We start from the raw sequence: 26,105 nt of genomic DNA on the forward strand, positions 1-26,105 counted from the left end.
TCCATTTCCTGAGATTAAGAAGTAAAATAGAAATAAAGCATGCTTTGGAATAACTACAGACACTCTTGACACAACAAGAACCACCAATATTCTCCAAGTGGAACTTGGACTTGTATATTTTAGATTTTAAAAGGAGAACTCTGAAAGTCATTATTCCGCTGTATTTTGTATCTGAGGAAAGTCACTTCACATGACAAGCTACTAAAATCTTTACTGTGTATAGTCCCTAAGTATTAAATCTGAAATTATTTTAAACTATTTATTTTGTCAGTATATTTTTAAATGTATTTTGCAAATATATTCTTCACACGCTGTCTTCATTAAGCCAGTAAAGTCAACACATTCTCAACAGAATCTCAAAAATTTCATGATCATCTGCTGATCTTACAAAAAAGTCACAACATTTTTGCAGAAAACCTGTCATTCTCACCTCTATTTTATATAAAATCTATACATTCTATATATCTTATTCCTTTACACAAATTATTTGAACACAGTATAGAAAATATGTACCAAAACCCTGGACCTTGAGAAGAAGTTATGTTACCCTGATAATATTTGTAAAAGCAACTTCTGTAAAGAACATGAATTACCCACCTCCTGCAAAGAAAACAATTCTGTTTTGATGGGAGTAATTTCAATATAATGACTAGGAAACCCCAGCACCTTACCAACCACCTGACCTCAAGTTCAGAGGAGATGAGGACAGAATTATTTCCACAGGCTTTGGTTCTCACTGACCACTTGAAACAATTGCATATTTTCCATAAGCTTCATGATCTGGAGTACATCACCAGGTTCTGCAATTTCTTCTCCATGACCTCTTCCTCATGCACAAGCATGAGAGATATGGGTCCAAGCACAACACTGAAGGAGTAAGAGCTGGGAGAAGCCTCATCTCAGGTCTTAATCTCTCTTGATGAGCTTTGCTGTAGAGAGGTCTACACCTCAGTGACTCCAGTCCCCTGATTTAACTTCCCAGCCTTATCTTGGACCTGCGTCATTGCTATGGACGTGTCTGGCTGACTCTGGTCACTGTCACCAGACCTGCTTTTCTGTCTGTGCTCAGGCAGCATGGGACTGCACCCCTTGTCAGTGAGAGCTGTGCCCAGGAACCAGCCTCCTGGCACCCTCATTCACATCAGGGCTGTCAGTCTGGTGGAGTAGCCAGCTCCTGCTGTTCCTGGACATGGAAAAATCACAGAATAGTAGAATATCCTGAGTTGGATGAGACTCACAACAATCACTGAAGTTCAGTTCCTGGTCCTGCACAGAGCAACCCCAAGTATCTCACCATGAGCCTGAGAACATTGTCCAAATGCCTCTTGAACTCCGTCAGGCTTGGTGCTGTGACCGCTTCCCTGGGGAGCCTGTTCCAGGGCCCAAACACCCTCTGGGTGAGAACCTTTTTCTATTATCTAACCTAAATCTCTCCTTGCACAGTTTCATGCCATTCCCTCAGGTCCTATTCCTCCAGCTCAGGGCACTGTGACCACCCCTTAGCCCATCATCCATGTTGAAGACAACAGCAAAGAAATGTTAAACATCTCCTCCTTGTCTACGTCTCTGCTTGAGAGGTGACCATTCTCATCATGTAATGAGACAATGTTTTTTCTGGATTGTGTTTTGCTATTAGCATATTTTAAAAATACTTCTTCTGTCCCCACCATCTTTGGCCAGCTTCAACTCCAGTTGAGATGGCACCACATGAATTTTCTCTGTAGAATGGACTGGACATACACTTTTTTTTGCTTTAGCTCCAAAGTAGATCCTTGCTCTGCCAAGTGAGCCTTCTGCCAGGCTTGCTTTGCTTATGACATTTTGGAAGAACAATAAACTTGTGCAAAAAGCAGGTGTGTACAGAGACAGGTGCATACATATGCAGTAATTTCACGATTATAAGCCACACCTGATTATAAGCCACACATTACAATACAGAGTGTGATAAAAGGTATCTATTCTGTCACCATCTGTTGAGGGTGGGGACAGTGATCCCTTTCTCTGCAGGAGACATTCTGCTAATGGGCCATCCATTAAAACCAGGTGGGGCATTGTTCTTTATCTTTTCACAACCCATCCTTCCTCCAGGGAGTCATTTTCTGCTAATGGCCATTGAGTCCCACTGTGTGACTGATAAAATTACTGCATCCCATTGGAAGTTGCTCCAGTCAGGGGGAAGAGCCCAACATTTCTTACCAAGATAAAAACAGAGGTTTTGGGACACTAAGGGAGCCCCTTTCTCCACTGGACTCCAGAGGAAAACCGGATTTCTCCACATCACCACTGGACCTCCGGAGGGAAACTGCACCTTCTACAGGAGCACTACTCCAACTGAGCCACATCTGTCACTGCAAGAAGACTGCAACCACCATTTAATCAAACTGCTACCAACACCCTGCCTGACGGGGTGTCAGGTTGTACTCTGACATTGTCAGGGTTTGGGGTTTGTTTCTTTGTAGTACTGTATTTCTATTTTGATTTCCCTAGAAAAGAACTGTTATTCCTAATTCCCATATTTTTGCCTGAAAGCCCCTTGATTTCAAAATTATAATAATTTGGAGGGAGGGAGTTTACATTCTCCATTTCAAAGAAAAGTTCCTGCCTTTCTCAGCAGACACCTGTCTTCCAAACTAAACCAGCAACTTTTCATTCTTTGTCCATATATAAGCCGCACCTGATTATAAGCCGCACTTTGGGTTTGGACCAAAATTTTAGTCAAAATGGTGCGGCTTATAATTGTGAAGTTACTGTATATATACATGTGTATCTATATCAGAAACAATCAAGTAGTAATTCTATATATTATCTTGTATTACTGGAATTGTTGGGATTTATCCAAGATTTGGGTTGGCTTATTTTTGTTTGGTGGTTTGTTTTGGTTTTTTTGGTATTGGTTGCTTTTTTGTTTTGCTTTGGTTTTGTTTGTTTGTTTTGTTTTCTTGGGTTTTTATTTACTGCTGTGAACTTCACATTCACAGCTAGTTTGAATTTATTTCTATCCTTGATAATGGTGACTTTGATTCTGTAAATGTATGTCAATATCACATCAGTTGAGATAAGATATGGAATGTTAAGTAATCCAAGTACTTGGCTGGGTTTTCCATTTATCCCCATTTATGTAGAAGAGGAACAACACTCTGGAAGCACAAGCATTACAATCACCTTCTTTATCTCTCTGTTGCTTTGTTAAGGATTTAGTTGAAATAGTTTTATGTTGGTCATGCAGTAAATTGAATAACATGTTGGAATAGTGTCATTACTAAGGACAGCAAAGGAAAGGTACTCACCCCTCCAACTTCCCTCAATAAATCATTAAGAGCAGGAAGGGCTGTCACAGCTGCCTTTTTCCACAGGTTAGAAGCCCTGAAATAATAAACTAATGCTGTATTTTCACTTCCTCTTAATTCCTCACAAAACATGGACAATCTTTTTTGCAATTGTGAATTAAAAAAAAAAAAAAAAACAAAAACCAAAAAAAACCCCAAAAAACAGTAATTTCACGATTATAAGCCGCACCATTTTGACTAAAATTTTGCTCCCACCTCGGAAATGCAGTTTACACTTAGGAGCAGCTAATATGTGAAAAAATTTCTGGAATTTCCAACCCCAGAAGTGCAGCCGAGGAGTCGAGTCAAGCACCTGCCAGTAAAACCCAGGACTACGCGATTGTTACAAATTGGTTACTCTGTTGCGCGGCGGGTGCAGGCGGGCTTAGTGCGCTGGGAGGGGAGGGAGGCGGGGGCTCCATGCTGCCATCCCCGTGGTCTGGGGCAGAGGCGAGGGGCTCCGTTCAGCCATCCCCGCAGCTCGAGGGGGAAGCGGGGGGCTCCCGCCCCCGCCTGCCGCCGCCGCCACGAGAGTGGGTGGGCTCCTTCCCCTCCTGCTGCTGCTGCCGTGGGTGCCAGCGGGCTCCATCCCCACCTACCGCCGTGGGGCAGTGCCGGGCTGGGGCAAGCGAGCCAGGCGGCAGCCAGCCTCGAGCAGCTCCGTTGAGCGGCAGCGCCGAGCTGGGGCCACCTGGCCCCGTTGGCAGCCCCGAGCGGGCCGAGCCCACACAGCCCAAGCCAAGCCAGTAAACCCCACGATCCCGCGATTCTGTTACTACTTGGCAACTTTGTTGCACGCAGGTCCTCACTGTGAACGACAGAGAGGCTTATAATCAGGTGCGGCTTATGTATGGACAAAGAACTAAATGTTGCCGACACCCAGAGATGCAGCTTATAGTCAGTGTGGCTTGTAATCGTGAAATTACTGTAAATTACTTCTTCTTTAAAATATTACAAAGAAAGTAATAGAAGACTCAAAGTGAAGCTGGCAGAGTAGAAATGGAGCACATAATTTGAAGATGAGAGTGTATTACACAACTCAGAAAGGGGGTATGGTTTGAAAAAAGCAGCTCAGGTCAGTGCAACTTATCAGTGCTCTATCATGTGGTATCACTGCCATTCTAAAAAAGATTCATTCAAGAGTACAAAACCCTGCCTTAGTGCAGCCAATCCATTTAGACTAAGATCAGTTTCACACACACCTGAAAAATGTGTCTGCACATATATACTTGTATACAAAACCTGAAAACCCCCAGAATTCTCTTCTTTTCTTCTTTTGATAACTTTATGTGTAAGTGGTAGTTTATTTTTTCATAGGACTAGTTCCTCCAATCCCAAGAAAATTCCCAAAGACAAAATTTAACTCAAAAATTTAAAAATGTAATTTCAACCAAATTAATTATGTTGAGCTAGTCCAGTTGTGGACTAGTGCTGAATTTTGCTGCTTAACATAAGCCAGCGTTGCTTGTGTTTAACCAAAGCTGAATAACTAATTCAATGCCCCATGTGGACAAATGAAATCATCATACGGATTCATTTCTGTTATCACTATCATGGAGATGTAAAAACACAGAACTTTCACAATCCAAACAGAATCAACATCTTTTTTTTTACACTGGCAAGGGCTAATTTCACTATAGCTGTCCAGCAATAAAAAATTAACTTCAGAATTCATATCTTTGTTTCCTACAGCAATTTAATATACCAACCAAAGAGATAAAAGCAAACTTGTGACTCAAGGAAATAACACTGAACTTTACACTTTACTTTCCAGATAGACTTGAGAGCTCTATGTCTTTAACAGCTATTTTGCTTAGATAGATGATACACAAAAAAAAAAAAATCACTTTCTTGCAAAGCATTAACATACATTTTCCCTCACTTATATACTTCAATTTCAAATACACCACAAAATGTACTCCCACAACAATAGTGTATTAGTATAAAACTATTTTAGTTCAATTAAAATGTCTAACTATCTACCTCAAACCTATCTAAACTGTAATTTTCATTTTGAGCACTTCCAATGTATTCTCAGTTTTGTTTTCTTTTATCAGCTTCTCAAATCAGGTCCTGAATTCCAAATGTTAGGAAAAAATAGTCATTAACTGCTAGGTAACAGCAGATTTTCCAATTTAGAAAACTAAATTACACACACCACAAAAATATATGTATTTTGCTATCTGAAATTTCATATTAAAATCTGTAATAACAAAACACTTTTCTGGCTCTTAGAACCTGCTGAAGTTTCTACTTTCTAATGTGCAATTCCAGGCCAGTTTGAAAATGGGATGGGGAAATAAACCTTAAGGAAAAACAAGCTTAAAGTGATATACTGCCCCTGACACAGCTTAAAATATATTCTGGTATGGAAGCTTTTGGTGCCTCCACAGGTGCTGCCTACTAATCATGTTGGGCTTTTTTTTCCAACAGGATATACAGATGGCTGTCCCTCAGCTTACCAATGAGTTACTCCGTTAACCAAAGAGTGACCTCATACAGTTGAAACTGACTCTCAAATTGGCGCGTTCCTACCTTTTCCACACCTAGTTTTTTTCTTTTTAAGTAGCATGAAGTAGCAGCAGAAAGCACAATATTTTATGAAGTATTCTTGAACTATCCCACCAATTGGAAGTGCTCATTGTTACCTCTATCTTTTAAAATTGGACCCATTATAGTAAATTGTACAAATCTACAGTTGGTCTTCGATAAAAAGAGAATTTTTAACCCACTGAACTGGAACATCTTCCAAGCAGTTCTTCAGATCTCCGACAAGATGCCCTACAACACACACATGCCAATCTGATATTCCCATGTCTCTAAATTCAGTTGTTCAGAAAATACTCACCCATCACTTCAAAAGTTCCAAAAATCAGTGTAGTTCCTTTTGTAATAAAAGCTGAGCATTAAAGAAGTGCAATAAAGTCTACATATATTTAAAAAATGGATGCTCTCACATTTTTTTTCACCTCCAGATAACATACCAACATCTGGAGCCCATCAGTGTGAAGCAAAAGCTTATGATACTTGTTCAGCTGCTCTTAGAAAATGCATTGGTTAACTTGGCACACCCTCAGGCATCAAAAAAGACTGTACTGTGACAGCCCCAGTGGAGTGCCAGCATCCTTAGAGGCAGCCACAGCAGGTGGAGAAGTAGGAGGCTGGAGTCTCCCACTAAAACTGGTCACTTCTGTTCAGATGTGAACCACAACCATTCTGTTGCTGAAAGAAGCAACAAAGGTTGTACAGCACCTGTTGTACACAGAGGTGAGATGAAGACCAGTATTAATAAATAAACGTCTATCAAATGTTTTAAGTACACTTTAAAGAAGACAACAACCAAACAGAGCCCTCAAAATGCCTGCAGCAAACCATAAAGTCCAGTACCAATCTTAAAAAATATTCAGCATGCATTGCCTTTCAGGAGAGAGACATTATCTACTGCACATAATTAATTGCCCTAACCAAACTTTTCAATAAGAACAGAGCAGTCTTACAGACTTATTTTGCATTAATGAAAAAATCACACAGAACATGCTTGCACTTTCATAATTTTTCCCAATCAAGAAGATCCATGATAAGCTTCAACTTCACAAATCTGCTGAAATTGTTGTCTTTTTTATACTCTTACCTTCCCCTTTCTGGTTGGTTGTGCTCTTGTCACTTCTGAAAACTACTAATTCACTTTCTCATGAAATATCCATACAGCATCCTGTTCAACTTGGCCCTAATTTCTGACTGAGATACTTATGCACTTCTGTAACCTGTGTTAAACACTGCAAATACCTAAAAAAAAAAAAAGAAAAAAAAAAGAAAGCAGGTTCTTTGCTCTTTCCAAAAGTACCATCATCCTCAGCAAGTAACACTCTGGACCCAAGCTTGCCTGCTCCTTCTGTCTCTACTGAATGTAAGGGGAAATAACATGAATTTACACATGGAATATTACATAATTTGCTTACAGTAATTTCACGACCATAAGGCGCACCGGACTATAAGGCGCACCCCTGGGGAGTCGGCAAAATTCGCAACTTTGTAGATCAGATAAGGCGCACCGGATTATAGGGTGCACTTTTTTTTGCAGCGAGGCTCCGCCCCCAGCTCCCCCCACGCAGTTGCTGGCCGAGGCCCCACCTCAACCCGGGAGCCATGGGCCCCCAGGCCTGCCTGTACCCAGCGGGGCCAGGGCATGCCCACCGCTGCTCCGTGCCGCCTCTCTGGGGCCGGAGTGTGCCTGTAGAGGGGCTGTCCTGCCTGCATGGGGCTGGGCTATGCCTCTGGAGGGGCTGTCCCACCTCCACGGGGCCGGGGCGTGCCCACTGCCGCTCCACCCCGCCTCCACCTGGCAGCCGCGGTCGTCGGGTCTCCCCGCGGTTCACAGCTCTCACTTCTGGGTAGGCAAATTTCTGAACTTTGTGCATCAGATAAGGCACACCGGACTATAAGGTGCACTTCCGAGTTCAGGGGAAAATTTTAGTCAAAAGGGTGCGCCTTATAGTCATGAAATTACTGTACTTAAAATGTTTTCTGAAATTTTCCAGAATGCAATCCCTTAAAAATATTTCTACTTGATCTGTGGCTATCCATAATTTCAGTTCTCTGGCAACAGCCTTACTTTTTTTAAATTACCTTTCCTAGACCCATTAGAAGTTAGCAACACACTGCCAGCACTCTAGGACCTTAAGTTTAAAAAGCGCTAGGCCCCCCGTGGGCATAAAAAATAAATTTATTCCTCTTGCCCTGAGTAATAACAATAATTAAAAAAAAATAAAAAAAAAAACAGATCACTTTCACCAAGGTAAACAGCACAACCTGCTAACAAGAACAGAGTATCATTTCTATTTTCTCCCTACAAGGCAGCTGGGGATGATGCATGTGACATGCATAGAGAGGCCTGGAAATGGGCGATCTAAAGGAGGAGCTCATTGCTGTCTACAGCTACCCAACGGGTGAAGGGAAGACAGAGATGCACAGTGGAAGGACAAGAGGCAATGGATGCACACTGGAACTCTGACAATCCCAGCCAGGCCTCATGAATTTAGCTTTCCACTGTAATAGTGATCAAACACTGGGAGATGCTTTGCTCACAGAGGCTGCAGAGTCTCCAGCCTTAGAGATTATTTAAAACATTGATTAGATATTTCCCCTCGAGCAACTGGTCTTGATGGTGGTGCTGCAAGGGTTTGAACCCTATGGCTACCACAGTCCATTCCAACCTGAATTGTTTGATGATTCTCTTACCATCCCCAACAAAACAACAGAACAAAACCAACAACAAAGAATGAACTGGAACACTGAATTTCAGTTCAGAATGATTTAGAAAACCCAGTTGCATTTTCTAGACCAAATGAAACCAAACAGTGTAATAGAACAAAGCTTCTCCTAATATTTAGAATGACAGATTCACTTTGTATCCAAATAGGCTCTCTTTCACTTAAGATGCTTGCATCCAAGTCTGCCTGGTTACATAACATTTTAGCTAAAAGAAAAAAACAAAACCAAAACTTGCCAAGTTGACATATGTCTAGAAACAAAATTCTTAAAATAATAGCCTGAGAAGACTTCAAAAAATGTTTTGAAGAAAATAAATATAGTAATAAGTCTACTTTATATCCTCTTGTAATTAAAAATGGCAATTATTTGTGCAAAATCCAATATTGTACAAACAACAAAAAACAGCAGAGACTAAACAGATTTTGCATCTGTAATGCTGCCACTGGATCCATCATGTCTAGGCAGCTGTCATTTGTAAATCAGTAAATGTTTCACAGGTGAAGCTGTGATGTGTAAGCTAATACATCACTACAACTAGTTTCAAGGCAATTTGAACCAGCAATGGAAGTATCACTGATAAATACTAAATACTGCAGTTTACCAAGAGATCAAAGTTTACAGCTACAGCAATTCATTTTGTTGGTTCAGATTTAGCTTTTCATTGCTTTAAATGGTATTCAGTGTACCAGGCTGGGCACCACCAAGCTAGGTCTTGTGCAAGAGATAAAAAGAGTTATGGAATCCATAAGAAGAACCAAGTCATACCAGCAATTGCAGTGCAAAGCATAAAATAAGTAATCTTCTGTAACATAAACAAGAGCTACGTCACACAATCAGAAACTAATACTTTGGTCATTAAAGCAATTACGAAACTCCTGCAATCATTTTTTGTGTATTAAAAAAAATCAGAGCATTATCATAGAGGAAAAAAACTGAAGCTCATCACAATAGCTGTGGAGTTATTTAAACCTCTCTTAAGAGCTATGTCCTTTTAGAAAGTTTACAAACAAGTATTCAGGCAATTCAAGTATCAGGTATCAGCAAACAGGAGCACTCAGTAAGATGTATCCTTAATTAATGTGTGTATCTAAGAAACGTACTGATATAATTAATAACAAAAGCAGAGACCCACAACAGCTGTTGTCTGCATGCCAATAAAGTCTTGTTTAGAGACAAAAGCAAACTACAATGGCTCAAATCTGCAGCTGTTTCACTTAACAAACAAAAATTTGGAGGTTGGGTTCCCAATTTCCTTCGTATTTTTTCTGGCTTTGGGGGGAGGTTGTTTATTGTTTTGTTGGTTTTTTTTAATTAAAGGACTGACATTTTATAGCATACTCGAATTTCTCAAAGCAGCACAACACAGCATCCATTTTGAAAGAGCTTCAGATTGAATTAGAGGATGTCTAAAAAAGAAAACCAAAACCATAAAACCACACACTATACCACAGCTCCATTTCATTAAGTACAAGAGCAAGAATTTCTGTCTGGTGGGTAATTCTACTTTAATACAAATCAGAACTAAAATCTTTAAAGCAGGTTCAATAATGGTTGGCAGCACAGACTCAGGCAACCACAGCTCTTATTATGCCTTTCCTTACTCTCTTAGCAAAATCAACATGGACAACACTTACTTTGCCCTTTTACTACGGCTTGTGAGAACTGGTATCAGAAAAGGGAGGTTCCAGTTCCTGGGTATCACTGCTGTATTATTCATAGCTTAAAACTGTTAGGTACCATCATTTATTTTACCCATCCAAAATTAAAGATGAAGGTTACAATGATTTAGTTTCTAAACACTTTTTTACCCAACCATCTCACCTTTTTTTAAATGCCATCTAGTAAAGAATTTCAAAGGGATCTGCTTCTTTAATGAGGCATTAAAATACAGTCATACAACAAAAAAGCAACTCTACTAAGTCTCTTAAACCCCTGGACTTACATTATCAGCTTTTATGTGCCTGTCAACACTCAACAGTAAGAAGCAATGGTTTGCTCTTTGCCTCGAATTTAAAAGCCAGCTAAACTTCCTCTCACTTTCCTGCTGAGAGCTTTAACTCCTTACAAACTGTCAAAGCTTTGACACTTCAGCAGAAAGTAAATCTACAACATGATGCAATGGCCAGGTGTAGTCTCAATCAGCCACTAGCCACTAATTTACTAGTGGCCATTTAATTCACCTCAAAAAGCAATAAACTAGAAATACTTCCCACCAATACTTCCCACCCCCCCATGTACCCACACTGCTTGCAGATCAGCCCTTTTAAATAACTAATAGCTCTGTCAAAGAATCAGGTACAGTTAACTTGCAACTTGAAAGAAATGAAACATTTAAAATTGTAGAGATGTCAACATACGGCTAAAATGCAAATACATTTCCAACCCAGAAGCTATAGTGAGAGGGCAGCAGGTTTCAAGAAAAGTAAGTGCAAAGTGGTAAATTGGAACTTCTTTACTCAGAACATTTCTCTGTATATCCACTGTCTGGATCTCACATTCAGCTGTAAAAGTTCATTGGCATAAAGCTCATTATTAATTCGTTTAACAAAGATGCCAAGCCAAGTACACTTGTGAAAGAGTAAGATGCATAGTAGAAAATGTGAAATTCACTGCTGGGAACTATTCTTCTTGTATAAGCTAAAATATTTAGATCATTATTTTAGTGTACAGAAAAACAATGACCGCACAGATAAGCCATGCTATTTCTTTACAACAATAAAATGAGATACAAACTTAAAATGAGAGCCTTGAGATACTACACCTAACAGCAGTATACTGAAAAATTATCCTTTCCCTGTTCTTCTGTTCCTTTCACACTGTAATTCCACAGCATACAAAACCCCTACTTAAATCTCCTAACCTTGATAAGGACTTGATATAATTTTCATTCATGGAAAAAAGATCTCATAATTAGCCTCCAAGACGCATGACTGAGCCATTGAGTGGCAAAGTTACAGGATAGTATTTGAATAATGTATTTATGAAAATATTAGGTTTTTTTCATAATAGCAGGAAAATAGAACTCTTTTTTTTCTCCTCACGATACAAAATAAGGAATTAGCCTTGTCTAAAGGTCAACCATTTCTGCCGAGAATGCACAACACTGAGGGAGCTCTTCCATCCTTCCCAGTCCAGGCATTTGCTGGGGTGGTAGCCACAAGGTACTACACAGAAGTTACAAATACAACTGCAGTTTCAAAAGGGGAGATGAAGGAATTAGAGAAAAGCTATCTCAGGTTCTGCCAATGTTGGCATGTCTCTTCCTTAAAATACCTTGAATACAGTCTGGCATGGGATTTTCTGTCATCACTAGAAGGACTTCAATGGACTTCAAATGCCAAACAAATCCTTTGACTCACTGTGTCAAACCCCAAGGGAAGCATTTGACAGCAGGAAAAATAGGAACAAGAATGCCAAGAGTTAAAAAGTTAAGTCGGACTGATTCAGCACTCAGATCAAACGAATATAGTTCTTCCTAGATTATTAATGAGTGCTCCAAGCAACCACGGGCTCTGACAAAGACAAGAAACTGCACATCACAGGCATTCCAGGAACTCCGGTCTGCCTTCACTGGAACAAAACTCTAGTAAAATATGCATTCCCTCCTGTTTTAAAAGCATAGCATCTCTCATTGCTTCTCTGTCCACATACATACACAAAAATGTTCGGCACAAAATACTTCATTCATAAAGGTTATGATCTGCAGAATTTTTTCCTGAAAATTCTTTAGCAACTGTAGTAACTTCTGAAATATTGCACACAAAAAGCACATCTTTCACATCCTCAACACACTACCAATTAATAAAAAACCAAAATAGATACAAGAAGAGACAGCAAATCTTCTCACCAGCCACAGCTTCAAATACAGATATTTGGAGATGGTAGAAGGAATACAGTGATGCTTCAGGCAATGGCTACAGAATCTTGTTAGTTCACATGGAAAGAAAAGGGCTTTTTTAACTGAGCATTAAGACATGTGCAGGAAAGACTAGTAAAACACAATGGATGTGTGAACCATATATGATGGGAAGACAGAGTCAATGTCATCAAATTCTCTATTTACTTAGAACTGTTTTATAACCAAGCAATAAAACTTGATATATAAGAATAACCACGTCCAAACGTAGCAGATTAGAAACAGCAATTTTATCCAGGGTAGATACTCAGCAAAAAAATCACCACACTTTTTCAAGTGCAAGCTCAAGATCAGAAATTATTCCAAACTGCTAAATTTTGAATCCTTCTTCCATACTGAATGGCCCTTATCATTAGGCAGGTGGGAGATAGTCCTGCAGATATCAAAAGCTATCCCTAGGATATCTAGAAATAAACAGTCCTCTTAACAAAGTTTTAAACTGGCCTGAGTGTATCTCATTATCAGTGCAAACATCGCACTTCCAATGCACAGCTGAATTTTCAAGGGAGAGGGAACAGCAGAGGGCACGTAATAATGAATTCTTTACTGTAAAATCTCACAGAATACAGTTTTAACCCTTAAAAGTCAGCCAGTTTGAAATATAGCAAATTTAAACAAAAAATAATTCAGGGTAATGATTTAAAACCCAACATTCACACAGGTCTTCTGGTAACTTCCTGGCAGTTTTCAATCATTTCCTATAGTCACCTATCACTGTTGGTCTGGATCAGCACAAGCATGTTGGGGAGGAGAAAAAGAAAAGTGACCAGTCCTCCAGGGAAAACTATGATGATGACCTTGGCTTCATACTGTGCACACACAAATGATTTTAAAAGTGCAGACATAAAGTTGCTTGGCATTAGTGTAGTTCTGCTACCAATCACGGTCTCCTACAGTAACAGAAGGTGAAACAGTTTGGCATAGGTAGGGATTTTTACATTAAGAATGCACAAAGAATGTCTTACCAAAAGTCACTTCTCCTTTGCCAGTCTTGTCAAACAGCTGAAAAGCTACTATGAACAATGCATCTGGAGCACACAGGACTGATTCAAATGCCACAAACTCTTGAAAGGATATCAACCTAAGGGATGAAGGAAAAAACAATAGCTATGAAACTGAAATACAATATAATATTGATTATACCAAAAAAATAAGATCATAACCAAAATGTGTTCAAAATGTTTTCAGTAGGGATTAAAATTTATCCTAAAATGCCTTATCCCAAATGCTGTCAGGAAGCCTTTATATCACTAAACAGAAATGTCTGTTGAACAAGGCATTATTCCTCTTGGCAAGTCACAACAGAACATAAAATAAGCAAAACACTCAGTATGGCTACTCACCTCAGCTTTAATGTCTAACTGAACTGCCCTCTGGGGGAGCCTACCTCCCTCCACCAGCAAGACAGAGCCAATAAAGACATTAGTAACTTCCCTCAAGACTCAGTACTTAGCACTTTTGGAAAGCAAACCCATTCAAGACCTACATGCTGCCACTCACTTCAGAAGGAACCGATCAGAATATGTTATCCGTTTGCTAGCAACTTATTAGTCATCCATCACAGCCCTCCAGTCCTGCATGTTGAGTCACAAATTTCAATCAGTAGTCTGCATGTTCTTCCTCAGCCCAAGAGCAGTTTATTCAAATTCATCATTACAGTCAGATTCCTAACGTGCTAGCACAGTAGTAGGGCATAGATAAAAGAAGAACTGTCCTTCCAGAAGCTAGTTCATAAGCAGAAATACATAATTAGAGAACTTGGCATTGTTTCCAGCAGTAGGTTTGATACAGGAAAGACCTTGAACATTTTGATTTCTCTGCGTCACACTCAAGAGTTCAAAAGGAGATCAAACTCTTATTCTTAAAGAGGCAAAGGCCAACTATTCTCCTGTTTTGCTGCTTCTTTAATGTCTAGGCTGTAGAGTTTAAAATCATCTTCAAATATGTGGTGTCAGGGCCTGCTAGCAGTGTGGGATAGTTAAGATTGCTGTCTCTCAGGCTGTTTTATGGCAGTGTAGCAGGCACGTAGCTTTAATGGGTTCATGTGGCAGCAGCTGAAGGACAAGGATTATTTCTGAAAAGCACAAAATTCAGTGTATCCAATGTCAAGAGACATACATAAACCCATGGTATTTTTAACAGAAACTAACTATATCCTTAGGATTTTGATCCAAAGTGACACTGCAGCCAGTTCAATAAAACTTCTACCCACTATGCAATAGCAGTAAGTTGGAAAAGATAAATTTTCCATCAAATAGTATAGTACAGTAATTTCACGATTACAAGCCGCACCATTTTGACTAAAATTTAGCTCCCAACCCGGAAGTGCAGCGTACACTCAGGACTGGCTAATACATTAACAAATTTAGGAAATTTCCAAACCCGGAAGCGAGAGCCTGCAAGCGCGGCAGCGCTGCTCGCCCTCCACAAGCACGGCAGCGCTGCTCGCCCCTGACAAGCAGTCGAGGTGAGGCTGCCCCAACACAGAGCAGAGCAGGACAATTCCCTCCCCTGCCCACCTGTCAGTGCTGTGCCTGATGCCCCCCAGGACACGGTTTGCCCTCCTGGCTGCCAGGGCACTGCAGACTCACATTTAACTTTCTGTCAACCAGGACTCCCAGGTCCCTTTCCACAGTGCTGCTTTCCAGCCTCTCATTCCCCAGTCTGTCCATATATCCAAGGCTGGCCCACCCCAGGTGCAGAATCTGGCACTTCCCCTTGTTAAACTTCATACAGTTGTTGATTGCCCATCTCCCTAGTTTGTTGAGGTGTCTCTGCAGAGCCTCTCTGACCTTGAGGATGTCAGCAGTTGGCAAACTTACTTAGTATCCATATGAGTCCTGTATCAAGGTCACTTATGAAGATGCTGAAGAGCACAAGGCTGAGGATGGAGCCTGCAGAACTCCCCTAGTGACAGCTTGCCAGCCCAATGTCACCCCATTCACTGTAACCCTTTGTGCCTGCCCTAGAAGCCAGTCACTCACCCATCACATAACAGGGCTGTTCAGCTGTGTGCTGGACATTTTGTCCAGAATGAACTAAGAGAGACAGTATCATAAGCTTTGCTGAAATCTAAAAAGATTACATCTACTGGCTTCCCTAAATCAACACTTAAAGTGTGCTTGCTGCACATCAGCAGCCAAACATCCACAGGCTAACAAGCCGACTTCCATGAGGAACATAAAAACATGAGAAGATAAATAAAAGAGGATTTTTTTTTTAAAAAGCACAGCACAGAGAAGGCCTAAAAGCTGTTCTACACCACCTCCTTCAAAATACATGCAATAAATAAAATTAAAAGAAATGTAGACTATGAAATGGTCTAGAAAATAATTAACACTGGGAGCTTGCCATCATAAATTATAACATAGTGCAAGAAGTCAATAAAAAGAAACCTCCTCAGGTATTCTTAAGATTAAACTCACAATTAATGATGTCAGCAAACATATAAGAATGCCTTAAGGTTTACTGGCAAAGAAGTCTGTGTCTTGGTACATATGCACATGTTAGCACACGAGCAATCCATCAGTCCTTTAAACTCTTGGGAGCTCTCGGTACTCCCCACTGTTAGACAGACTACACAGACGCTCAATCTTTTAAGGGAAGAAAACTTCCATCCCCACTAAGCCAAAAGAAATTTTTTCAAAAGTAATATTTCCTCCATTTTCCAATCAATTCCTCCAATTGATCCTTCAATTTCAAACCAGTATATCACAACCTCTGTTTTGTATTTACGCATATTTACTGTTACAGTGTGACTGTTACAATGTGACTTACTGGCCAGAAAGGCTATTATTATTTATTATTATTGGCTACGTACCTGACAGAACAGTAAACAGATCCAAAGCACTGAGATCTGTCCCAAAGATTATAATACACATACACAGAAAAAACAAAAAAGAAAAGCAGGTGACTCTAGAATAGGATTGTTTGGAATTATAAATGTAAAATCTCTGCCAACACCATTTTGGTAAAGCTGCTGCTTTTTATGTGAAACAACCTGCACATGTCCTTACCAACAGATCACAATACAGTGATGACAGCACAGACAAGAAATACAGCACCTATTCCAGAAGAATCCCAGCACCATATAATATGTTAAAAACATATTCTATGTTACTAGGCCTGGGTTTGATTAAAATTACATGTATTAACACTGTTACAAGACTTTATACTGGCAGAAGTATTTTTTTTCACGACTTGGAAGCAATAACTCCCCTAGAAAGTCACAGATAAATGCATAAAATAACCCTATATCCATTTTTAAAAACAATTATTCATAGAACTAGGAAGATTAAAAGTGTACGAATTGTGTGGTTCTAGCCAGACTGTTAAAGAAGAGACATTAATATCTGCTGTGCCAGCTGAATTCAAATTAACCCAATTTTTACATGTTAATTAAACCAGCTATTTTCTTCTTATTGTATTTTTGCTCCCTAAGTAGACTAGCCTGCTAGTGATTCCCAACAGATCTATTCTAACAACGACGTATTCATTTACTTCTATTATGACCACACAATACAGTAACTGAGCAGTAATTTTTCAGTCAATTACACGTGTGATTCTTAATGCTTAAAGAAGCTGAAAAAATGTGTACTACATAGCCATATGCTCACTTCTCTATACTGCACAAGGGTAGTTGCCTGGGTAACACGTTTTCTCTCCGGTTTAGCATCACCCTTTTGGGTTTAGCATAACCCTTCAGTGACTATCATTAGGTGTCATTAAACAGCACATGTTAACATGGACTTCAATATACTACTTAAGAGTTATTTCACACACCTAAACAAGTAGTCATTTATGTTACAAAAGCAGAGAAAAACCTAGCTATTTTAAGAGCACAAGGAGAGGAAGCTGAAATGTTTACAAAATTTTATTTCAGTTTTGAAGATATTCTACCCAAATAAGTCAAAGTCTTCCTTCAGCTTCACATCCTCAATTACCAGTGCCAATACTGCACAATTTATTCAGGAAGGCTCAAATTTTGGTATTTAAAAAGCATCCACGTACAAGAGCACAGAACAACTGGGTATGGTGCAGCAAAAGCACTATTTATTACTCCTTTCTTCCATGCTCACACCCACGGTATCTGGACACCCCATGGACATGACACATTCCCACCAGAGAAAGTCTGCATGCAGCCACGCAGAGTAAAAAAGCCATCACCTGCTGTAATAATACATACAAATGCAATGATGAAGAGGTTTTCTTCAGAAATCAATGCAGATGTTTTTTACTGTATCAGCAATTTAAACATGGTAACATAATGGGACACAAATTGAAGCTACATCTATTATTTTACACTGCAAGCTAGATAAACTAAGTATAGTGTAAATTGGTGCATTAGAGGGTAAATTTATATTCAATAATAATGGAAAATGCTGGCATTTCCAAGTGTTATTTTTGAATACTTTGTCCTTTCTAAAAATAAAGCATATGATATTTCTCAGTAAAGTGTTAGTTACTACAGTCCAAACAGAGACATGCAGTAAATACTTATTTTGTTAGGCAGATGTTTAGAAGTACAACAAAAAATCTGAAATTACAGTAGGCAGGATGAAAAATCCCTGGTCTGTTGCTGATAGGTCTTTAGAAAGCTACTGTATTTTGGGGAAACTTCTGATCCAGCTGAGGCCAAAAGAAGCCTTTTTTGTTTTTTTTTTTCTTAACTAAGTCAGGAGTGAGAGGCTTAAGGCCAGGAACCAGCCTCTTCAATCTGTTTCATATGAACAACAACCATGCAATATAACACTTATTAAAATCTATGTTATTACCAGTCTACTACTTTGAAAGGTTTGTCAGGCCATCAGCAAGTAAAGTATTTCCTCTTCTTAGAGGAAACCTTAAAAGCATGCGTTCATAAGAGAACAGCAGGAAAGCCTCCCATCAAATAAACCTCTGCCCTGGCTTAAGATGGAGGCAAAACTTGCTCCCATGGCAACAGATATTCATTGAACAACAGAGTGTGCCTTAAGAGGTCTCATATCTTTGTCACAACAACAGTAGCTCATGTACACCCTCAAATCCTTAATCTCTGGCAATGTAGGATTTGGGCTAGACTTACATGAGATTTTGTCTGCAGCAACCATGAGATTGAATGTAAGAACTATGGTTCTTTTCATGTCACACTTAGCACTTCTTCGGCTCTTGGGTAAGAAACTCTTTGCTTATCTACATGTCCTGCTCATGAGTCAGAGGTTCTTGTTCTGTTTGCCTTTTACCAGTGTACTTACCCAGTTAAGTATTTCAAACTGATTACACTTGGTATGTACACCTAACTTGCCACCAAAATCAGGAAGAATTAAAAAGCATTCTGAAGAGTGCTAGGAACAATGCTGGTGAGCCTCAGACCCTTTTAGTGACAAGTGGTCATGCCCAACAGTCATGAACAGCTGCTTCTTCAGAGCAAAAGAGGGAGGGATCCAAGACAATGGGTGGATAAATGCTTCTGGAAATAGCCTAGCAGTATTTTCAGAACTGTGTTACTTTAAGTCACTAACACTGTGAAAAAATGGTCATTGCCCTTGCAAGATACCTTCTATTTTATAACAGAAATAATATTAAATTACTGAACAGACTCTCATGACCTTAACCACGTGTAAGTCTCTAAACACTGACAAGCCTATTAAAAATGAACACCAAAAAAAGCTGATTTGTGCTTCACTGTAAAAGTGGGAGCTCTGGACTGCCAAGTTGGCAGTATTCGATAGGAGAAGTCCAATAGTCGTGTTGCTGTCTTTAGGAGACTTCATGACAGGAACCATAAAGCCGCTGACCCTTGCCTCAGATGATTACTCCACAAATTACTTTAAACACCAGCAGAACAAGGTACAAACACTGAGCCACATGGCAAAAAATGCAACAATGCCATGTTAGAGAGATAGATGATAATCACTTTCCAAACTTTCTCCATTCTGTCACATATTAGCCAAACAGGATGACAGCCTGAATACAAGTAGAGACTCTTCAAAAACACGTTATGAACTGTCACTGCACAGTGAGCATTACAGAAACAATCCTTACCCACTGCAGAAGGCAGCAATTAGAAGCCTCGATACTACACCACAAAACTCTCACAAGATCACGCCAAGTTACGAAATCCCAACTTGTCAACAAGTTCACATAGGCTACAGTTTTATATTTTGTTCTTCCTGACACCAGCTTCTGTTTGTGAGGGAGATCCAAATCACAAGGTATGGATTATGTTCTCAATCTTCTTATTACAAAACGGATTTGAAGTCATGTAATTTGGAAAATGCTGGTTTTGCAGGCATCAAACCAAGGGAAGAAGTCTGAGAAATGTTTAACATTTTCAGACAAACACTATCTGAAGCCATGGCTTTCTTGATGCCATCAATGTTACCAACATAACCTTTTGCAGAATTTTTTTACTGGGACAGCAATCATCACATGAACTCATCTGCAAGGTTTACAGTGCCCAGTTGCCAAATACATGAAACTGGCTGAGGAGAAAAAAGAGCATGGAAAGTACTGCAAAACTTCTCAGTTATGCCTGCGTCTGTTCCTTAGGAAGACTGCATTCTCTAGTCATGCTTTGTTTATCTCACATTTTACTCTCTGCAACCACTGATATGAGTCATGCCTGAAGTTTTCTGGTTTCTAAAAATGCCTCAACTACACACTTTAAGTCCATAGCTAATTATTCTCAAGTTTCTCTAAAGATACTTTAAAGGGAGCATTCAACAATTCATATGGGTGAAGAGACAGCTTGCCTGGGCAAGTACCAAAAGCAAATGCTAGGATTTCATTAAAGCAGGGGGAAGGAAGATGGAAGGGTAGCTAATCTTGCCTATTGGCAAAGTCGGTCTTTCAAATGCAAACCATGTGCAACCAACTTCACTGCTGCCTTCCAAGACTGCAGAGTGGCTCCCTAAATACCTTAGGTGCTCCTCCTCCCTCCTGAAGGAAAAACACAGCAGCAAAAACTGCACTGTTGCCATGCCAAAACAAAGCAAGGGCACTTTTTTCTAGGATCTCTTCCTACACCATCTAAACTTATTTTGGATTTCTATTTGAAAGTGTTTGTGACAGATACAGAAAGTAAACAGAGACAGAAAGACTCAGGGAAGGAAAGAAAAGCAGGAGTTAGGGGAGCCAGCCAACAAACATGAAAGGTTCCATGAATTAAAAATACATAGTAGACAGAAAATTGTTTGCACCGCTAAATGGTAGGTGCAGTTGAAAACCGTGTTTCTACTTTTTTCACTTAAAAGATACTGTATTCCTTCATGGATCTGCAGGGAAAACAAAACGAAACAAAACGATCCCCCCCCCCCCGCCCCCCGTCTTCAGACTGTTTGAAAAAATGGTTTTATATTTTTAAAGAAACAACAGAAAAAGAAAAAATAAACCAATCAACTACAAATCCCCCCACCCCCCAAGCCAAAACCAAAACCACAAAAAAACACTTACCCATCTTTTGTCTGATCCACCACACCTGCAAGGAGCTGTACAGTGTTTGCATTAGGCAAATCATCTCCAATTATCTTCAGGTACCGTGTGACAAAGTCATTAGGAGACATGAAGAATTCTCCATTCTTCTCCACACTTGCATACTGTTAAATGAATACAATATTTAGTGCTTCAACACATCCTTCTCCAGGCATTTATTACCACCACCCATAGTTTCCCATCACAAGCAGGCCTCTGTTGTAGCAGATGACAGCTCTGCTCCAGTGAACCCACAGCCTAGACCCAAACAGGACAGAGTGAGAAGGGAGCACTCGAGCAGCTGAAGGCTTGGATTCCCAGACAACCAATGGCACACATACGATTTTTGGTTCATCATGTCAACAATTTCTCCATAGCAGTCTAGAAATGCCCCACACTGAATACATTTCTGAAGTAGTAAAAGAAGCGCAAGCACATTTACAAGCACATATTTGACAGCAGTAGGGTTCTGTAGCATGTCTTATTTATGTGAAACAACTCCTTTGTTTAGCCGTTCTACTTCGGGGTGAGACGGTAGGGTTGGTAGGGTTGGTGACACCCACAAAACGCCAGTGGAGCAAATGATCCCGCAGGAATGTCCACCTGGGGGTGCTGCTCTGAAGAACTCCACTGTATCACCTCCAGCCATGGTTGGTCCTTAAGGAAAAGAGAACCTACAGACAGTTCTCCTTGGCTGAAGTGCTGAAAGGAGGCAAAAGAACAGCATTTGCAGAAAAATGTAGCAGCAAAACAAGAACTTTGACAGTTCAGCATACTGCAGAAATAAGAAGAGAGTTCTGACACCTGCCATACATTATCCCTGCTTTACACGCAGTCCCTAGCATACTACTCCAGAAAACCACTATTGACAGACCCAAGCGTATTTGCTCCCACAGGAAGCCTCCAGTAATACGTTATAAATAAAAGTAATAGTAACACTTTTGAAGACAATATCTGAATAAATAAATAAAAATCCCTTTGTCACCACCTCTACCCTCGTTGCTAGGCCATTCCTCAAATTTTGAAGTCCTCATTTTATGAAGAAGGTCAGACTTGAAATCAACCCTAAAGAATATATTTCAAGAAAAGTAAAAGGACAAGGACAATCATTAAGAGGAAAAGAAATCCCAGGCAAGATTTGCAGAACCATGTGTTAGTTTTAAGGGATATCCCAGGTCTATCCTGGGATAACAAATGTGCACTGAGAACAGGAAAGAAATTGCTAATTTCTCTTTTTAATTTTTTTTAAGGCAAGGTAGGATGATAAACTATCACTGCAGCTCCCCACAGAGCATTATCCACACTAAAGTAATAAATAAATTAGATGCCTATCACTATTTTGTAGTGTATGTCAAACACACATATTTTCTTTCACATTACTATGGCTCTGTTAAGGGACAAAAACTGCCAGTTTTCATTTCATACTGGTGCCTGCAGCGTACTGTTATACCTGCTGTAGGCATATAACTCTCAGAGGGATGCCAAAGTGTTACAGTAAGTAGATTATTTTCTTCTAGTGCTATATAAATACCATTTTCAGGTACAGTAATATCTTCACGAAACAAGGCTTCAGGGAAGCAAGCCCAACAAAACGTAACTCACTTCGGCATCTATATATTGGTTAGCGCTAAAGGATTCCTGTTTCAATAGACACTGTAACACATGCTTTCTACTTGCTACACTGCAAGAAATTTGGAATTGTATACTTTTATAAGAACTAACAGATCAATTGATTTCAATGTAATCATTTGCAGAAAGACAGAGTCCTTCCGAATCCCAGCCTCAGAAACTTTTAACACAGCTGCTATTGAGAAACAAATCAAATAAGTCAGACAGCCTATGTTTCTATATTTCTTTTTTTTTTTTTTTTTTTTCATCCAGGCTAACCCCCTGCTAGGGCACTCAATAACAGAAAACAGCACAAGGTTTCAGTGTCCCCCTGTTTCTTGTCATTGTGATTTGCTCAAGTGTATTTGAAATCCAATCACGTACTCTATACTACATATAGAAAATGACCTTGAAAAATGTCAGCTTGATCACTTTGACTAAAATCTAATCTCTTAGGGGTTCTGTTACAAGACTTAGAAGAAGTACTCTTGGAAATTATCACAACAAAAAGAAAAAAACATCAATTCTATTCATTTTGGAGGAGTAACATTTAAAAATTGGTTCTTTACAATTTTATTTCCACCCCCCCCCCCACAATTATACCCACAGAGAATTTGATATTATACAATAGTACTTAACGGTACTTTTTGGTAACTTATTTACATATATTTTAGATAGTCAAGTAATAACAAGTTTAACCCCATTCTATTGGGGATTTGACATACTAAATATGCTAAAAGTTGACCACAATCTGCTGCATTTAAACTGATAATTTCACATTTATTTCTACACCATAGGTACCATTCCTAAATGGCAATTATATTCTTTAATTCTTAATTGAAGTAGGAAAGAATGGTTATCAAATTGTTTTGTAAGTGAACATTCCACAATCTGCAGAAGCAACTGTATTGGTTTCACCACTTAAAATAGTCTGGAGAAGCTTCATTAACACTTGGGGTATCACTCATCTGTAGTCCATAACACATTTACTCATCATTTTTCCTTTTTGGGAGTAAGCCACATGGCAATTCAGCATTACACTGAACAAAACATTTAGCTCATATTTGATTACTTCACTTTACTGGGATCCCTTGGTTTTTTTAGTGGAAGGGAAAGCAAAAGAGGAAGAAAAAGAAGTCAGAAGTGGCATTTAGTGTGCTAAACTACAACCCATTCATCCCACCAAATCAGAAAGTTGAGGGAGCTATAACCTTCAGAAATGCACGAAAGATGAATACCACAGACAGGTAGGAAGCAATTTTCACACTATTCTCAGCAAACCAACTAACCAACCTGCCCACTCTCCAGCTGAGGATCACCTCATAGTTCAGAAGGAACCAGCCTCCTCTCTAGTGTGCTTATTTCCTTCCTCAATGCTACTATCTTCTCAGGTCAGTGGTCTGCTCCCTGTCTGTCTTTTCTGCTGCTGTACTCCTGCTCTGCAAGGTATGTTCCTCTGTAAACCACATAACCCCTTCTTTTGCAAGAGTCTTTTTGCTCTCCTGACAGATACAAGTTCCAGGACTTAAGAAGTTAAATCCTGACTTTCTCAACTGAAAATCTGATTTCACAGCTATAAATACTGACATATAATAAAACTATAAATACAGGCAATATACATTGTGACACCTACACATATTGTTAATAATAGCTCACAAGGGACAATGGAAAAAATACCAAGAACTACATGGAGAGTGGGGCATGATGCTGGAGAGCAAAGATGGAGGGAAGAAACAGGAAAGATATGAGCTCTCACAGGCCTTCAACACCTCCACAGAAATAATTCAGATACAACAATTCTCTAATAGCACTGTGGCATTTACCTCATACTTACTCTTCAGAACCACAAAGTTTTCTACTTGTTTTTAAAATACCAGAATACCAAACATACCCAGATACTGGACTAATAAATCTTAGGAAGGTTAGAATAGTGATTTAAATTTAGGAAATGGGTCAAAGAAAGCCAGTTTCATAAAATCACAGAGTAGTTTGGGTTAGAAATTACTTTAAAGATCATCTAGTTCCAACCTCCCTGCCATAGGCACACACATCTTCCATTAGACCAGGTTACTCAAAGCCCCATCCGATATGGTCTTAAACACTTCCAGGGATGGGGCATTCACAACTTCTCTGGTCAAGATATTCTGGGCATATACCAACCTGACAGTAAGATTTCTTCCTTACTTCCTTCCTTAACCTAAACCTACTCTCTTTCAGTTTAGTCATTCCCCCTTGTCCTACCACTACATGTTCTTGTAAAACCTCCCTATACTTGTAAAACGTCCCTCTCCAGATTACTTCTAGGCTCCCTTGCGTGACTGAAAGGCTGCAGTAAAACCTCCCTGGAGTCATCTCTTCTCCAGGCTGAACAATCCCAATTCTCAGTCTGTCTTCATAGCAAAGGTGCTCCAGTACTCTGATCATCTTTGTGACCTTCCTCTGGACTAGCTCCAACAGGTTCATATCCTTCTTAGGTTGGAAGTCCCAGAGCTGGATGCAGCACTGCAGGTGGGGTCTCACAAGAACAGAGTAGGGTTGAAGATTCACCTTCCAGTTTTCAGCAAAACACTAAAGCACCCTTCTCTCAAGTATATAACCAAGTACGTGAGTAATTTCTTTGCTTGCATGCTTTCTGCAGCAGGCCAAAAGAGAAGGAATTTCAATTAAATAATAAATACGACCAGCACTTCACAAGGTGATCTTCCCAACACTTCTACAAATAACAGAAGCAGAGATAACCTAAGGAAGGAAGGATGGCAAGGATGGAAGAAGAAAGTTTACCAAACCATCTAACAGTAAGATGTCTACACGAACATTTTACCACATGCAGGAACAATAGTGAAACTCCTACCACATTCTCTGAACAATGTGGGTTTTTTCTAAGATAGCAATACTTCTTCTGAGTCAATACAATAATCACTCAGGAATATATCTGACTTTTTGGTGAGCATTGTTAAATTCTGATAATGGTATTTAAGTCTAACATGGTAATAATACGGTGAATGATTAGTGGTTGGAAAAAAACTATCAAGAGTTGTATGCTGTAATAATGGAGCAAAAGAGATGAAAAATTTAAGTAGAGACAGTAAAATATTTACTTTCCACATACCTTCAAAAATATTGTTTTCAACTCAGCTGGATCAGCTCTTTTGGTTAGAGCGACCTACAAGCAAATACAATTACATTAATATGTATAACTTACACAACAGGTGTCAAAGTATAATTTAAAAACAAGAACATAAACAACAGAATGAGTGATGAAAATAAATGTTCACCTTAGATAAATTGCTTTAGTTGGCCATGCTCATTTTATCATTTCACACTTACATAAGCTTGTTCAACATTTTTGTTCTGCTTTCCTTATGCAACTCTTGAACACGCATACATTAACAAGTCATAAACACATTCAAGAATCAAATCTCTATAGCATACCTCTGCTGGGATTCAGCATTATACCATTTTTACCATAGAATTTTACACTTCCAGAGCACCTTTCACCAGCACCAAAGATTTCAGAGTACCATGCGCAGTCC

At 39.5% G+C, this 26,105-nt stretch overlaps 1 protein-coding gene across 5 annotated transcripts in view; it reads right to left on the reverse strand.

Annotated features, from left to right (window-relative positions):
• Positions 1-26,105, reverse strand: part of SLC25A13 (solute carrier family 25 member 13) — a 103,624-nt gene that overhangs the window by 54,662 nt on the left and 22,857 nt on the right. For all 5 annotated transcript variants that reach the window (XM_033052371.2, XM_033052364.2, XM_033052386.2 and 2 more), the window contains 3 exons: positions 25,682-25,735; positions 20,947-21,089; positions 13,479-13,594 (listed from right to left, as the gene is read on the reverse strand). In XM_033052371.2, the coding sequence (XP_032908262.1) occupies positions 13,479-13,594; positions 20,947-21,089; positions 25,682-25,735 (313 nt within the window). The remainder of the gene's footprint in view (positions 1-13,478; positions 13,595-20,946; positions 21,090-25,681; positions 25,736-26,105) is intronic.

The sequence above is a fragment of the Catharus ustulatus genome, chromosome 1 (assembly GCF_009819885.2).
Source record: "Catharus ustulatus isolate bCatUst1 chromosome 1, bCatUst1.pri.v2, whole genome shotgun sequence".
NCBI classification, from domain to species: domain Eukaryota; kingdom Metazoa; phylum Chordata; class Aves; order Passeriformes; family Turdidae; genus Catharus; species Catharus ustulatus.